This window comes from Micropterus salmoides, unplaced genomic scaffold (assembly GCF_014851395.1).
Source record: "Micropterus salmoides isolate LMB-PRFRI ecotype aquatic unplaced genomic scaffold, ASM1485139v1 Ms_hic_scaffold_5, whole genome shotgun sequence".
Taxonomy (NCBI): Eukaryota; Metazoa; Chordata; class Actinopteri; order Centrarchiformes; family Centrarchidae; genus Micropterus; species Micropterus salmoides.
The window spans coordinates 22,463,443-22,478,774 of NW_024044237.1; the positions used below are offsets into that span (position 1 = coordinate 22,463,443).

Genomic DNA, 15,332 nt, shown 5'->3' on the forward strand with positions numbered 1-15,332 from the left:
TGGGCAGGACTTCAGGTCTGTCACTGGAGCAGGCAGCTGTGATATGGCTGAGGTGTCACCTTGTTTGTTTTCCTTCTCTCTTCCTCTTCCTCACCTGGCTCAGCTCTGAGGCCCTACCCCCGGGTGCTGAGAGGAGTCAGTGAGCTAGAACATGTTAACAAGCACAGCCTTGACCACTGTATTGAAAGACACACACATGCTCGCTGCACAGGGGGTAACGGGGCCAGGTGGGGAGAGCTCAGGGCTGTTGTTGACCAATTGTAATTTAAAATAAATTTAAAATAAAAATTCATAGTTTATGAAAAGTTTTAACCACTTGATTTTGACACTTTGACATGAAAAAGTTTCTCCAGTAACTAATCTGTTAATGACAGGATTTTAAAGTATACCTGTCCTAAGTTATCCTGACTGTGTGTTTCCTTCACTTCTAACAGTTTTTATATCTTTAAGTTATCACTATTTACTGAAAAGCATTTATAGTACATGGCAGCTACACAGGAAAAAAGCTTAAACAGCTGTAGAGCCAAGTAAGTGCATTATGCTGTAAATAATGGTTTATGAAATGTTTTGTAAAAATATCAAGTAACCCAAAGATGGTTATATCTTGACACCTGTCCCTTGTGTGTGTGTGAGAGAGAACATGAATGTGTACTCACTCTGTTATACAAGATCTTTGTTGTGTATCTTCAAGAGTTAGCGTAGCTGTTATCAGCAGAGAAGGTGAGAGTGGTGTGTGAGGTAGGTGTGTAGTGGTACACTCCTCTGTTCTCCTCTTCTCCACCTCCTCATGCCCTCTCCTCTCCTCCTCCATCTCTGTAGAAAGCCTCATTAGTGCCGAGGAGCTGCTGAGGTAGCACACGGCTGCCATTGTGGCCAATCCAAACATCAGGTCCTCTCCATCCGAGCCCCCCACTTCAGAACCCCCAACCAAATCCCATTTTCAGGCTCCACAGCTGCCCTGCTCTGCCAGAGCACTTAGCCGTGTCATTCTATCCGGCTCTCCAGGCCTCAGAGGAAACAGGCCTGTTTTGTGCTTGGCAGTCTCTGATATGACTCCAGAAATGGAAATGAAGCCATAGATCTTCATTAGGAGAGGCAGGTGTCCACAGAGACTCAGCCCAGGTGAAGGAGCAGGGAGGGGGCTTCTCGGCGAGCGAGGGAGAAGCTGGGTGAAGGGGAATTAGATTGGTGGGGGGTTTCAATCCTTAAAACCCAATGATGGGCCTCTGTTACCCCTCCATACTCTCATACACACATGCACATACCCACTTCTTCGCCATCACCCTCCCCACCCCACCTCGCTCCTCCACCCCAGCACTTAATTGCCCATGTAATGAGCTGCAGTGAATGGGATTACTTGTGTGGAGGCACTTGAGGACCCTGTGCATTGGGGGCACCTCCTGCAGGCCCTCATCTCCAGGGAATACATTTAGGATGATGTTTTCTATGAAGCGCAGGGGCAAAAACCTCAGCTCTCCCCGCTGCATCTGGCCTAGTTGCATTAGGCCCTCCACAGCTTCCCCCCCCCCCCCCCCCCCCCCCCCACCTTTTTACCCCCTCGGGGCCTTTTGTTTCCTTAATTATTCATTACAGAGAGGTGGCCTTTGCTTTGAAACCTGTGGAGGTGGATGAGGCTTGGCGCTGACCCACAAAGCACCAGAGCATCCTGGAGCCTGAGACGTGTCTTTGTGACGGGACACCTGTTATTTCTCCATCCGCGATCAACTTCGCCCCCTCGCCACAAACCACACATTTACATATCAGAGGGGAAAATAATACCCACACATATTTGTGTATGTTAATGTATTACATATGACATTAAGATGATGTCCATCTGTCCATTCTATTTATTTGTTATTTGCTCAGATATTTTGCGATCATTACACTTAAGGAACAACAAGATTAGTTTTAGATTAGAGAATGTAACTGAGAGAGGTGCAGCTGTTTGATCAATATCACTGAAGAAGAATGTTCAAAAGGCCTCCACTTTGGAGGCTAAACAAATGTTATTATGTGAGTTCCATAAAGTAAAACAGACAACTTTCCTGCTAATGTGTGTGTAAAGAGTGAAGGGGTACTCTCCATGGTGCCCAGGGCCGCTTCTCTTCTCACGCTGTTTTTGGTAAAATATTAGCCCCCACATTACTGTGCAGGGCGGCTGACAAATAGAGGGCTCTTGTCCGCCTTCTCTCTCAGGGCTGAGGGTTAATGATCCCAGTTTCGGGGGGTTAAAGCCTGCCAGTAGGCCTTTCTCTTTCACCCCAACAGATGTTGCTAGGACTTTAATGTGGTTATCAAATCGGAGTGCCCTCTGAGGCCCGGGAGCTCATTGTTTGTCGCTGAATTCCAGGGCCTTGCCGTGGTGACAAGGCATCCCGGGGGCCAAGCTGGGCTCCCGCTGAGTCTTCCAGCAGCCCCTCAGAGCTGACAGCTAGGGCTGCCCCTCTCCCCACACCACCTCCACGTCCTCCAGGCCCTCACTGTTTCTGCCCCTGATCCTGTCCCCTCGGTGTCATAAAGTCATCCTCTGTCTCCCCTCTATCCCATAGTGGCCCTCTCTCATGCCACTCTCACTAGCCCACTCACATTTTTGGTCACACACATTAAGCCCACTTCCACACACATATGCCAACACTAATTGCAAACACACACATACAAAATATATTTTTATAGCAATTTGTGTATTTTAATGTGTTTGCAGAGCTTCTGGTGATAAGCATTATCCTGAAGCCTGTCCATACATGCATGGATGTACAGTATTACATGCAGTAATTATATCAGATCATAAATACCTTCCTGACCTGTGGGTGGAAATGTGTCTAATAATTATGCACAAAACATCTAGAATTTTTCCATTTGATAGAAAGTTACAGCCATAAAAAACATGGAGCCTAGGGTATAAATATTGCGGTGCATGTGAACAATATATAGCTTCAATGAAGGGCTATATCTTGTTCACGCATAGTGCAATATATTGCTTCAATGAAGAGCTGGAACAAGCTGATGCAGAATATGTGTGATACTGTCAAATGCTGTGGAATACAATTGTGTTTCTAACCTTAAAGCGTCTTAAGTGGGAAAAAAAGGGAAAACTGTAGGCCTACACTTGTGTGAATAGAATATTTAGGGCAGATTGGTATTTACTCTTTAGACATGTGCTGCAGTAGGCACCTAATGATTTCTGTTTCTATAATTTTACATAATAAGACAAACATTTATGCATTGTTCCATGTATTAACAAAGAGCGCACACTGAGGTAAACCTATGTGTGACACCTCATTTCAAATTGTAAACAGGTGTGTTTATAGGTGTCACAAATATCTCCCAGAGGAATAGGTCATGGTCTTGAAGGCGATACTGGAGCCCTGGGGTCAACCTGGGCTTTCTCTGCTCTGCTCTGGATATACAGTATCAATGCCAGCAGCTGTGGGATTGTTTGTACACAGATGCAGGGGTGCTTGATGATAATTGCCTCGCAGCTGCACTCCGGGGCTGGAACTGTGTGGTTTTTTCCCTTAGTGGCTCATATTGTGTGTGAAGTGTTAAGAGCAGGAATGTGGGAAACAGTCATAATTAAAGTATTCTGTAACTCAATTAAGGACTCCACCCCCACAGCCCACCCCCGATCACTAACTGCACACCTATCCCCTGCTAGAAGAGATCAGTGTCTGTCTATATGAGAGCCTGTGGCCTCTGCAGCCTCAGCTGCCTGAGCCAGGGCCTCTACTGTTTAACTAATGTCAGGACTGGATGCATTGAGATTTGTTATGAGAAAATGTGAAGGTAAGAGGGTATATGAGGTGGAGAAAAGACAGTGAAGTGGAATAAATGAGGAATTGGTGTTTCACGGAGGGCTGTTAACGTGGTTACCACTCACCACACACCAGCCAGGAGTCATTTTTCATAGGCTGTTATCAACTCACTGTGCACAGAAGATGGATGGATGACAATTACGCTGATGAAAACCGCACATACCCTTATTGGCAGGAATAGTCTCCTGTTTGTTAGTTTTTGAGTTACTTTTTCAAAAAAAGCTGCAATTTTGCAAAAGGGGTGTGTGAATAAAAACTCATTTCAAAAACACCATTTGCTTCTGTTGTGTGCACTTAATATTTGGAAAAATGGTATTAATATAACACAATTGTAGGTCAACAAAATTCATGTCTTTTTTTCTAATTCCCCAAAACTGCTGCACAGGCTGGTTGCGGGGCAATGTATCTAGGTACTCTGAACAATGACAGGCAACAATCAAGGTGCTCAATTAACTGTGTAACGATTAAGACATCAATTACCAAATTGATTGATGAGGCCAAATGATCCAATTCATTTTCTCCATCCAGCGTAAAGAATTGGGGGCAGGAATATGAGAAAATTTGTTGATTAATGGTTCGAATGTGCAGGAAGCCCTTCGCCATAATAATATGTGCAATTTAATATGATAGAAAATGGCTGTAAACACTTTTTAAAGATATTTGCAATGGAATATGTAACAGGACTGAAATGAAAGAAATATATATTAAAAAAAGGTAGTAAAGTAACAAAAATAGCCCATGTTGTTTACAATTAGCCATAAATATAGTTTTGATTTGATTTTTTTATCAGTTAATGCTATGATTGTATAAAAGAGGTTTATGCACATGAATGTATTTCTTTTCTCTATTGCAATTGATGCTGATGATGTTCCTCTGCCCCTCTAACAATGGCCAAAACAATGTTTGCAGAGCGCCTTGAGACCAGCTTGGACTAAGGCTTTAGTTTTTATTCTGTTCATGTTGTCAATGTGTAGAGGGATAATTGAAGCGATCCTTGACTATGGGATCTATTTATACAGAGCATAATTCCCTCCGTATTCAGGCATTATCATGGTGTCAGAACAAGCACAATGGCACAATAAGGTCAATATAATGAAACTCCAAAACAATATGGTGTCATTCGTATAATAAAAAGTGAGCCACTCCCGGTTTGTTTGGCCTTGTAACAGTAGTCGGGTTGTATTGAACTCATTGCAAAATTACCATAATCATAATGTTACAAATATATTGTCAAATAAAAATGCAATTTGTAACATCTTACCAATATTTATATCTGTATATACATTAAGGTATAATGTCTTACCTAAAACTCTTACCAAATAACATTTTTTATCAAAGTCTTTCGACCTTTGGTTTAAATGTGGGAAATTAATGCTTTTGTAATTTGCTTGATTTCTGGAGGGTTTCTTAAACGTTTTTTATTTTTTGTTTAATTTTTTTACAGAATGTTTTTTAAATGCTTTGCTGATTGATCTGTTGAAGCTAATATTTTTATAGCACTTGTTATGGTCCCATATATATATATAATATTAATCTTCTTAAAATTATCATTATTGCATATTTTGATTATTATTAGTAGTAGTGGCAGGTGTAATAGTGGTAGCAGTTGTATTGTTGTAACACAATTATTACCATTTTATTACAAGTACTAAAGAGTCCTGAGAGCCTAATTTTACTTGTACCGCTATGAATTCATTTCTTTATTTTAAGTTTTCTGTTATTCTCAAAAGCATCTAGAGCCAACATTACATCAGTTATCCACTTTTTCACATTAGCAATTTGACAAACACTCCCTTTATAACAGTCCCATATCATTCTGCTTGACTTTCCCTTGAGCCTGAATTCAGTTATTGATTGCCCGTTCAGTTTCACTTGGAAAAGGCTTGATAAAAGGAGGTTTTCACTTTCTCAATTTGATGTGACAGCTCCCTAACAAGAATAATGGAATGCTCCCATTCACAGGCAAATCAAGCTAATCCAGCGTGCCCCTCCACTCTCAATGGAGAAGTCACAGTCCTTCCCAGCCCATTCCATCACAAGTCTCTCTCTTCAGAAACCTTCAAAGTTAGCCCAACTCCTCCAAAAGACAACATCGCTCTTTGTATGCCCCTCTCACTTACCATCAAATGGATAAATAGGTCGATAAATGTATACAAAGTCAGAGGGGAAACAAAACTGAAGCATATAATCGGTTTGTTTTATGTGTAATCTGATTTCACTGATTCTCACTCCTCATTCTATGTGTTGTCAGCAGCTGATGGATAGATATTATTAAACCTGTTAGTGTGAAAACCCACTGATGTAAATTGACAAAATGGATTTTACCACAAATAAATAATAAAGACACAAGCATTATTTTATTTGCATATCATTTTAAGTGTTATTTATCCTCAAAATTAGAAAACATTAGTTTAGGAAAGGTATCTTTGGTTGCCCCCACGACCCTGTACGCAGGATAAGCAGTTGACGATGGATGGATGGATGGATGGATCTTGCTGGTTGCCGCAGCATGTGTTATTAATAAGTTCCCCTCTCCTTTCCTGTTCTCCACTGGAATAAGCTGCAACTTTCCTTCTAATCCTTTTTCTGGTCAGAAACCAGGTGACAAAGCAAAGGTGCATGCATGTCTGTGTGAGTCACATTAAGTGAGTAAGCTTGCAGGCTTGACTGTATGCATGTCTTTTGTAAATATATGCATGCATGCATACGTGTATAATAGATGACAAAATATATTCTTTTTTGTAAACAATTTTAAAATCATACATACATATACAAATATACACACTCACTTCCTCAATCAAAAATATATTCAAAAGCAAATACAGAGTTATGATTGCAACCTAAACTATGTTGTATTTTGTCTCTCACAAAGGCACCGTGAATCTACAGTACATCATCAGGTGTAGCAGGAATACTGAAAGAGGCTGGAAAAGCTACAGAACAGTATCATCTAAATTATCATCTATACACATAGATGTTTATCCACAGTAGGCTCATTAACAGGGTCCTTTGATAGCAGGCAAAGCATCCAAGAAAAGGTGAAAATAACTCACATAAACTCAGTGTAACTGTTTGTTGCAGTGCTTCTATTTACATTTTATGGGAATGCTTCAACTTGTCTTCTGTGTTGGGTCAAGAGACTGCAGAGGTCTCATTCACATTTGACTTGACAAGACTGAACAATGACTTTCTAAGACTTTGGTTAGACAATTAAAGTGCCACAAGTTCACACCCATTCTGCTTTTAGATGAGAGAAAAGGGAGATTAACATGATTTTGCTTTATCCGCCACATACAAACCTCAAAAACATAAAACACAACCCAAAGGCATCCCCGTCCTGCTCTGAATGTGCACTTGTTACTGCTCTCAATTCGGCTTTCAGCCCCCTCTAAGGAGACAAGGCCCAATCACAATATTGTCAAGGCACTGTTGGTTTTCTGGTTCAAATCCTTGTTCACGCTGTTTGCTGAGTACTCATCTGCTGTGACAGCCTTCAGACAAACAGTGAGTCCTGAAAGAGGTCTCCCACAACCAGATCTTTCCTGCTGGGCAGCGGCTGAAATGTTCCTTTCTCTCTCCATCAAGTGGAACCCAGGCTATTGAGTTGGCCCCTGGGATCCCTCCATTGAGGTGGGCTAAGGGCCAGTGCTTCGCCCCTCCTTGCCCTGGGCCACCCTCATTCTCCAAGCACACCTGTACCCCTAAACCCCTATCGTGGGAACCTCCTCGCTGCCTTTGCCACCTGAGCAACTCGCTGTGCCAGCTGGGCACATCTGACAACACCATCGGAGTCAAAGCACACAGAGACCAAAGATAGTCACAGTGTGCCAGCTTGATTGAGCACTTAGAACTTTTAACTGGCAAATTGTCATGCTTATTGAAGTCAGAGAGATTAAGGAATCTCTGCCGAAGTTATGAATCAAACTTGTGTCAGTTTGTGATCTATAGCAACCATTTCAGATTTGCATATCTGAAAAATACACCCACAAAAACACTTTTCCAACCTCACATCACAGTTCTCCCTGCATACACACAACCTCCCTCGTGCACCCCTACCCTCTAAATCTCCATGGCACACTGCAAAAAATGGCATCAATTAATCAACATTCATGAACCGTTTACTTGAGCTCCCCTTTGTGTACTGCAGGGCCTAATCCAGACAGAGACCAGGCTGTTCTGCAGCAGTGCAGACTGCGTCACTCCACCCTTTGTGGGAGAAACCCATCAACTGGTGTTTCAAGCAAATGTCTCCCCCACTGAGAGCCTAACCTTCCCCCTCTCTCACCATCTTCCTCTTGTGCCCTCTCAGTACTCAGGGCAGGAAGCTCTATCTCTTAGAGGAGGCCATCCATCCATCTTTCCTCTTCCAATCCAATTCACAGCCGCTCCACATGTATGAAGACATCTGTCCATATTTGATCAGATATTCCATTTTGCTGCAAATGATCCCACCCTCCATCCCCACCCATGAGGGAGGCAGCTATTTAAATGTGCTGATACTTTGCTGCATAATAACCTGCCAATTCTTTGCCTTGCAGAAGAAGCAAGTTTAATTGGGCTGTGCATTTAGAGCTCTTATACAATTACACAATTACAGCGGAGATGCATTTCTGCACGTTGCGATGTTTGCCCCAATTTACTGCACTTTTCATACAGTTTAACTCTGGTTCCCTTTTCAGAGGATGCAAATTTGGCTCATTTGGCTTCAAATGAAGCATAATTGCTCATATTGAAATCTACACCTTTCTACAAGAGGTTCCTGCCAGTTAGTTCTCATTAAACCTAAGGAGAACAAAAATTCCCAATTCCATTTCAGCACACATGCCATCTGTATCATCTTGTGTTAAAAGCAAGGAAATTGGAGACAAAATGGATGCTGAGTGCATGGATGGAAAACTTAAAAAAAATCAGTTTGTTCAAGTTTGTCAGTGCAGAATAACCTTTTTTCACCCTGAAGTCTGTTTTCTAAATTTCTCACAAGTAGCATGAATTGGAAATTTTGTAGGAATGTTTTAGTGAAAACCCCCCCACAAAAACTAAGGGACAAGGTTGATTGAAATTAAAGCTGTTTTTATTGTTTTCAAATACAGAATGTGTTTGCTGTGTGCAACCTGAAAAAGCATTCAATTAAGTGCAGCCTAATTAGTTCGAAGGGCATGTGCGGCTGGCCTCTCTACATTCAGAAAACAGAATGGTGTGTCAACCCCGACATTTGATCACCATCAAAGTGTTTTCCACTCCTTCCTCTTCTTTTATATCACTGTCTTGAAAGTTAAGGAAAAAAACTCTTTTTTAAAAAGGCCCTCTGAGTCTGAAGTGGTGGCCTGAGCCCACTCCAAACAATGCCTTACAAGATACTGTTTAAATTCATATCCGCTCTCCCTTTCTTACAGGGGGACAACACAACAAACCACTGACCCACTGATACACAATTAGAAGTGATGCGGCAGTTAAGGCTACAAGCAACTCTGTTTAACAGTCTGTCTTTGACCCTCCACCATTGAATAAATATAATGCCCCCAATGAGAGTAAGACACTGAGGTGGAGTGAAAAGGGAGCTGGGGAAGATTTTAAGCCACACATAAGTAGTTAAAGACCTTTATAGAGTATAACACCATTATCCCTGCTGAATAAAAATAGGATTTAGTGTTTTTTCCACTTAATTTAAATCAAAAGAGTCCCCACCTTACATATTGCACTGGTAATGTAATGGAGAGAGACCCACAAAAAAGGCTTTGTGGCTGTGACACCTCCTATAGTGGGACTGTGTTGTCCTGTGAGCAAAAGGGAGAGAAAGGTTTTTCTTCCCTGCGTTGCTATCTACTAACGCATTCTAATTGATGCTGCTGCATTCCTCCACTGGATGCATTCAGTGAATAACGAGCCTTGGACTGAATACCCATGAATTGGTCCCCACCAAGCAAAGCAGTAAAGCCTTTGGCCCCCCATCCCTTAGCCTCCCCGCACCGCCACCATCGCAACCACTACCAAGCACCACCTCCCCTCCAAACCTTCCCCAAAGCTCTACTCTAGCTTCACCGCCCATTAAAGCACAACCATTGTGCAGAGATGCGGTCCACAAAAGCTGTCAATCTCTCCGGGTCCTCCAAAGCTTGGACTCACACAGACTGGAGTGACAGACCTCCCCCTTCACCCCAACCCACCCATGTTCCCCCAAAATCCTCTCCCTGAAAACTTCTCAGCTAACTATCCCCCCCTCTCTTTCTCACTCTCTCCAGCCCCAGTGCACAAAGCATCAATCTGTCTTCAGCCCCAGCACCCTTGGCCCTTTGTCCCATCTGCAGGTGCCTCTGAAAGCACCCACGGTTGCCCCAGCCTCTGCGCACGCCACGCCTAGTCCAGGGACAGGAACTGCTGACAAAGGCCCAGTGTGGGAATGAGGGATGCGTGGAGGGTGGGAAGGGGTTGTCGAGGGGGGCTGCTCTAAGACAGATGGCTGGGGAAGTCTACCAACTCCTCCACAGGGGCTGTCAGTTTAAATTCAGAACTACGAAAGAGACACACGGGGGAAGAACCAGTAAAGGAATGCCCACAAAATTCTGCATCTACTGTACTCTTCACTAAGGACCAGAACACAGAACCAGCAGCCCTCTCTGGATGTCAGATACAGCTGCCTGATAGAATTCATATAATAAAAAGAGATTATGTTAACTGGACTTGTTAACAAACACTTATCACAATACAAAAACACCACATTATCTTCCAATAAATGTTAAATGTGTCTTAAATATTTTGTATTGAAGTTATCAGTACAGAATAAAATGTTTTGTATGTATTGTCATGTATTCACTTAGAGATTTGAATACAAACATCCTACCAAACACAATCTTTGAAAAAAGCCCACATGGATGCTTTGATGTTGTGTAGACGTGTAAAATCCTTCAATTTCAATCTTGAACAGCACTTGCAGCAATTATAATAATTTAGTCCTCAAAAAGCTAAAATCCAAGATTTCTGACTTCAATGAACTTAATATAAATTTAACCTGAGACAAACTGTAGTCAGCTCTGCAGTCTCGCTCCACTTTTCTTTCCTCATTGCAACAAGTTTGTTACATCTCATTGATGTTACAGGGCTGCCACCATGTGGAAATGTATTGAATTACAGAAACCAGTTGACAGGTGAATGTCTGCACCATTGAAATGCATACAACACTGAGTGAAAGTAGCAGAAAAATATCAAGGCACTACGGCCAGTTTTCTTTTTTATTAGTGCTTTGCTGGGGAGGCAGCATTACTGTAGACGATACAAATCAGATCAATAAGTTGATTAAAAAGGCTGGCTCTGTGATTGGCCTTCCTCTGAGTCACTCGAGGTCACTCTAGAAAAGAGAACAAGTGCCAAACTAAAGAATATCATGGATCTTGTAGACCATCCATTCCACAGTTAGTAGTTCCTTTAGATGCCGACTGAAGATGCCCCAGTGTTCTACTGCTCAGAAGGAGTTTTATCCCAACAGCAATTCGATTTTTTAATAAATATTTCTGATTTTTGATTTTATGCTCTTCATTCTGGTCACATTTTTAAAAATCTGTCAGCTCTAATCAGTCAGGGTTCTAAAGGCTTTAAATGGGTGCATTGTTATTTTTCTTGTCTGTACATACTGGTCGTCCTTTCTGTTTATACTGTATGTTGTGTGATGTGAGCTGGTGGCAAGTAAGTTTCCCCATTGGCGATTAATAAAGTTTTTCTATTCTATTCATATCACTAATATTTGCCGATGTGTGATTCCTAAATCTCTTTCTATGTTTTTTTTTTTTTTTTTTTTTAATGTATTGATCTTGATCTGTTTCTTTAACGATTGCAGTTTCCCGGATATGAAACTCAGTCAATTCACTTCAGCTCAGTTGGCTTTACTGGCATGACGATTTAGTTCAAACATGTTGCCAAAGCAGAAAGTCACATATACATAATAAAATATAAACAATTAACAATAAAATGAAAAAAGAGAGAGAAGACAAACAAACTAAAAACAAAATTTATCTTGTGTTTATTTTGACATGCAGTGACATATTCTCCTGCCAATTAACAATTACTAAAATAAGAAACAATAATAATTGTGATAATATCACATTTGATTATTTCATTTTAATTTAATTCAAATAACAACAATTATGTATTTCCTATATTAGACTGAGTTTTCACTTGTTGTTCTCAGTTCGTGGCATGAGGTGATGCATTTTGCTGTGATTATTTGGCATTTGGGCATTTCTCTTAGTAAGTAAGGGAGTTTCTGTGTGTCAGATTTAGATTGGAATTGAAGATGTATTTAGGAAATGGGGGAATAATTGTCTTGTAAAGTTTGTATATAGGACATGAGGTGAGAAAGATCTGTCTCTATCTGTCCTCTGTCGCATTGGGAGCAGACTCTTCTGGTAGCCAGCTCAGTCTGTGGTGACCCTTTTATTGTCAAGATGTGTGGTTGAACAGGTTGGTGGACCCAAATGCAGGACACGTAGGCTGAATGATACAGTTCAAAGATTTATTGCAAGGCAAACTAAAAGCGAGCACACTTACAACTTGAGAGGCTGAGTCCAAAGAAATCCAAATTAATCAGAGTCCAAACAAATAAGGCGATCAAACAGAAAATCCAGAAAGGGCATAATCCAAAAAACACAGAACATACAGGAAGAGGCAGGGCATGAGGCAGGGCATGAGGCAGGGCATGAAGCAGGGCATGAAGCAGGGCATGAGGCAGGGCATGAGGCAGGGCATGAAGCAGGGCATGAGGCAGGGCATGAGGCAGGGCATGAAGCAGGGCATGAAGCAGGGCATGAAGCAGGGCATGAGGCAGGGCATGAGGCAGGGCATGAAGCAGGGCATGAAGCAGGGCATGAGGCAGGGCATGAAGCAGGGCATGAGGCAGGGCATGAGGCAGGGCATGAGGCAGGGCATGAGGTAGGACGAGACAGCGCATTACCAGCTACAAACCACTTCAATGACCGGACAAAGACTGAGGGAAACAAACAAACATATATATATATATACACACACACACACACACTAGACAGAAAACAGACTGAACAGCACTAAAGGCACAGCGTAGACTACAAACTAAAACAGAGACTATGGCGACAGAGACTATAGAGTGTATTGTACAGTATATTGTAGCGAACACATTCCCTCTGGCTGCTTCACCTCTTCAGTTTGACATCCTAATATTTTTTTTTACTTTTTCATTCATTCAGAATTCAAGTTTAGGAAATAAGCACATTCAGTAGCTGTTCTGGAGCTTTCAACTGTATCACATGAACTTCCTGTTCAGGGTGGCATATGATAAGGAACATCATGTGATGTGACTGAAAGCTCCAGAGCACTTCTGAATGTTTGTTTGTTATTTTGTCAACTTGCATTCTATTCTAAAGGAAGTTTAAAGTCTGTATAAATATTTAATGTGATAATGAATCCACAGTTTATGTGATATATATCTCAGTGCTTTAGATTTTTGCAAACTGCCTTATCCTGCATGAAATCAAGTCCTCTTAGCAACTCTGCAGCTAAATCAGTACTTCTTCGGTCTTTCTGTAAATGATCGGGGGAAAGGAACAGTTACATTCAATTCAACAATTAGTAAAATAAAATGAAACGTTTCTTCATTTGGCCACATGGTGGAGATAGAGTCAAACTCACAGCTGTGTATCTGTTTATTGGCAATGGCGTGACAGATCATTCCTCCATATGCAATCATCAAATTTCTCTTACTTTTTATTGCTTTTATTGGTGAGTGATACATTATAAAACTATGTGTACGTCCCTTATTCTGAAATAAATAACAGAGTTAACACTTTGACTGACTGTATAATTTCTCTAAAATTATACATTTTGACAGCAGTAACATAGTATGATATAACAAATTGTGATTAGTTTTTATGATGGGTAAAGTAGCTACTCACGTGGTACTGAACTATATTTAAGGTGTTGATTCTCTACCATACAGTTTATGTAAAATCTAACAAAATCTTAATAATTAACCTTTAAGGAGACTTCTAAGTAGATTTCATTAAGGGGATTCTTTATTCTGTCTGGCCTGCTTGTAATACTTTAAGGCCTGTCCCACCCGATCCCCTGCCCCTTAGGGCCGCTAGCCCCCATGCCTTGTTGGCGGACCGACCGGCTCCAGCCCCGCCGGAGGTCCGGCTGACCCCTGCTCCTCGCACCAAGGCCCTCAGCCCAGCAGCCTCGTCCCTGACTCCCCCCGCTGCTGTCTCGCTGCCAGCCCCTAGCCCGGCTCCCCGGCCCCTGGAGGGGTCGCCACGCCCGGCTCCCCTTAGCCCGTCCTTCGGGCCGCCTGCCCGAACTCTCTGGCTTGTCTCGCCCCGCTCCCCGTTCCTCTGGAGAGGTCCTCTCGCCCCTTAGCCCAGCCCTCGGGCCGCCCGCCCGAACTCTCTGGCTCCCCTGGTCTGCCCTTGGGCTGCCCGCCTGCCCTTCTTGGCTCCCCAGCTCTGTCCTCGGGCTGCCCGCCTGCCCTTCCTGGCTCCCCTGCTCTGTCCTCGGGCCGCCCCCCTGAACTCCTTGGCTCCCCTGGTCCGCCCGGACCCTCAGGTCCCTCTGCTTTGCCCTCGGGACGTCCGCCCGGACCCTCAGGTCCCTCTGCTCCGCCCTCGGGACGTCCGCCCGGACCCCCTGGTCCCTCTGGTCCGCCCTCGTTACGTCAGCCCGAACCCCCTGGTCCCTCTGCTCCGCCCTCGGTACGTCAGCCCGAACCCTCTGGCACCCCGTCTGAACTCCCTGGTACCCCAGCTCTACCCTCTGGCACCCTGTCTAGCCTTGTCTTCAGTTCAGCCCTGCCCGTTCCCCTAACCCTTCCCAGTCCTGAAGCCCTCCCTGAATTCCCTGTGTTTTGTTTTGGACCCTGGACACCCACTAGCCGGACCCCAGTGCGACTTCCTCCCCCCCGACGTTCGTCTGCCAAGCCCCACCTAGTCCAGTGGGAAGGCCGCCGGGAGGCGTCCGTTGAGGAGGGGGCCCTGTTGTGGTGGCAGCCCGGCTGACGGTGAGTGTCCTGTTTTTTTTTCTCCTTTTTCCTTGGTTTTCTGTTCCCTGCCTGCCTCCCTGTGTTTTCTCCCCTGTGTGTGTGCTCTCTCTCCCTCTGCTCCTGAGCCCAGCCAACAACCCGCACCTGCACCTCATCAGCCACCTCGTCAGCCTGCCACACCTGCCAGTAGTCAACCTCATCCCTGCCTGTATTTCAACCCCGGTTCTCCACACCACTCTTGCTTGATCGTCATTCCTCACCCAGGTTCACTCACCCTCGTCCTCCGTTCAGTCGGCTGGGCTCATCCACCGGTCCTCTCCTCCTCGGACTTCCCCCACGGCGTCCTCCCTATTCTCCCTCATTTCCTCAGCCCCAGTGTTCCCCGGCTCCCTGGTCCCAGTCTCCTCAGTTCCCCGTGCCTGTGTTTCCCCGGCATCCACCTCTCCCTCCACTCCAGTCCCTCTACCCCTTTTTCCCTCAATAAACCTCCTTCCCTCCGAATGTTGCATTTGGGTCCTCTCTGT

At 43.7% G+C, this 15,332-nt stretch overlaps 1 protein-coding gene across 1 annotated transcript; it reads left to right on the plus strand.

The window, feature by feature from the left end:
* Positions 1-12,474: 12,474 nt before the first annotated feature.
* On the plus strand, positions 12,475-14,790 carry LOC119888420 (vegetative cell wall protein gp1-like). The gene is made up of 4 exons (XM_038698974.1): positions 12,475-12,731; positions 13,910-14,172; positions 14,274-14,521; positions 14,701-14,790. Exons 1-4 carry the CDS (start codon positions 12,475-12,477, stop codon positions 14,788-14,790), a joined length of 858 nt encoding a protein of 285 aa, XP_038554902.1.
* Positions 14,791-15,332: the final 542 nt, after the last annotated feature.

Excerpts from the sequence above, each read along its gene's own strand:
- LOC119888420 (XM_038698974.1), top strand. The coding sequence starts at position 12,475 with ATGAGGCAGGGCATGAGGCAGGGCATGAAGCAGGGCATGAAGCAGGGC. Across the intron at positions 12,732-13,909 it reads GGCATGAGGCAGGGCATGAG|GGCCGCTAGCCCCCATGCCT; the intron begins GTAGGACGAGAC and ends CCTGCCCCTTAG. Across the intron at positions 14,522-14,700 it reads GTCCCTCTGCTCCGCCCTCG|CCGGACCCCAGTGCGACTTC; the intron begins GTACGTCAGCCC and ends GACACCCACTAG.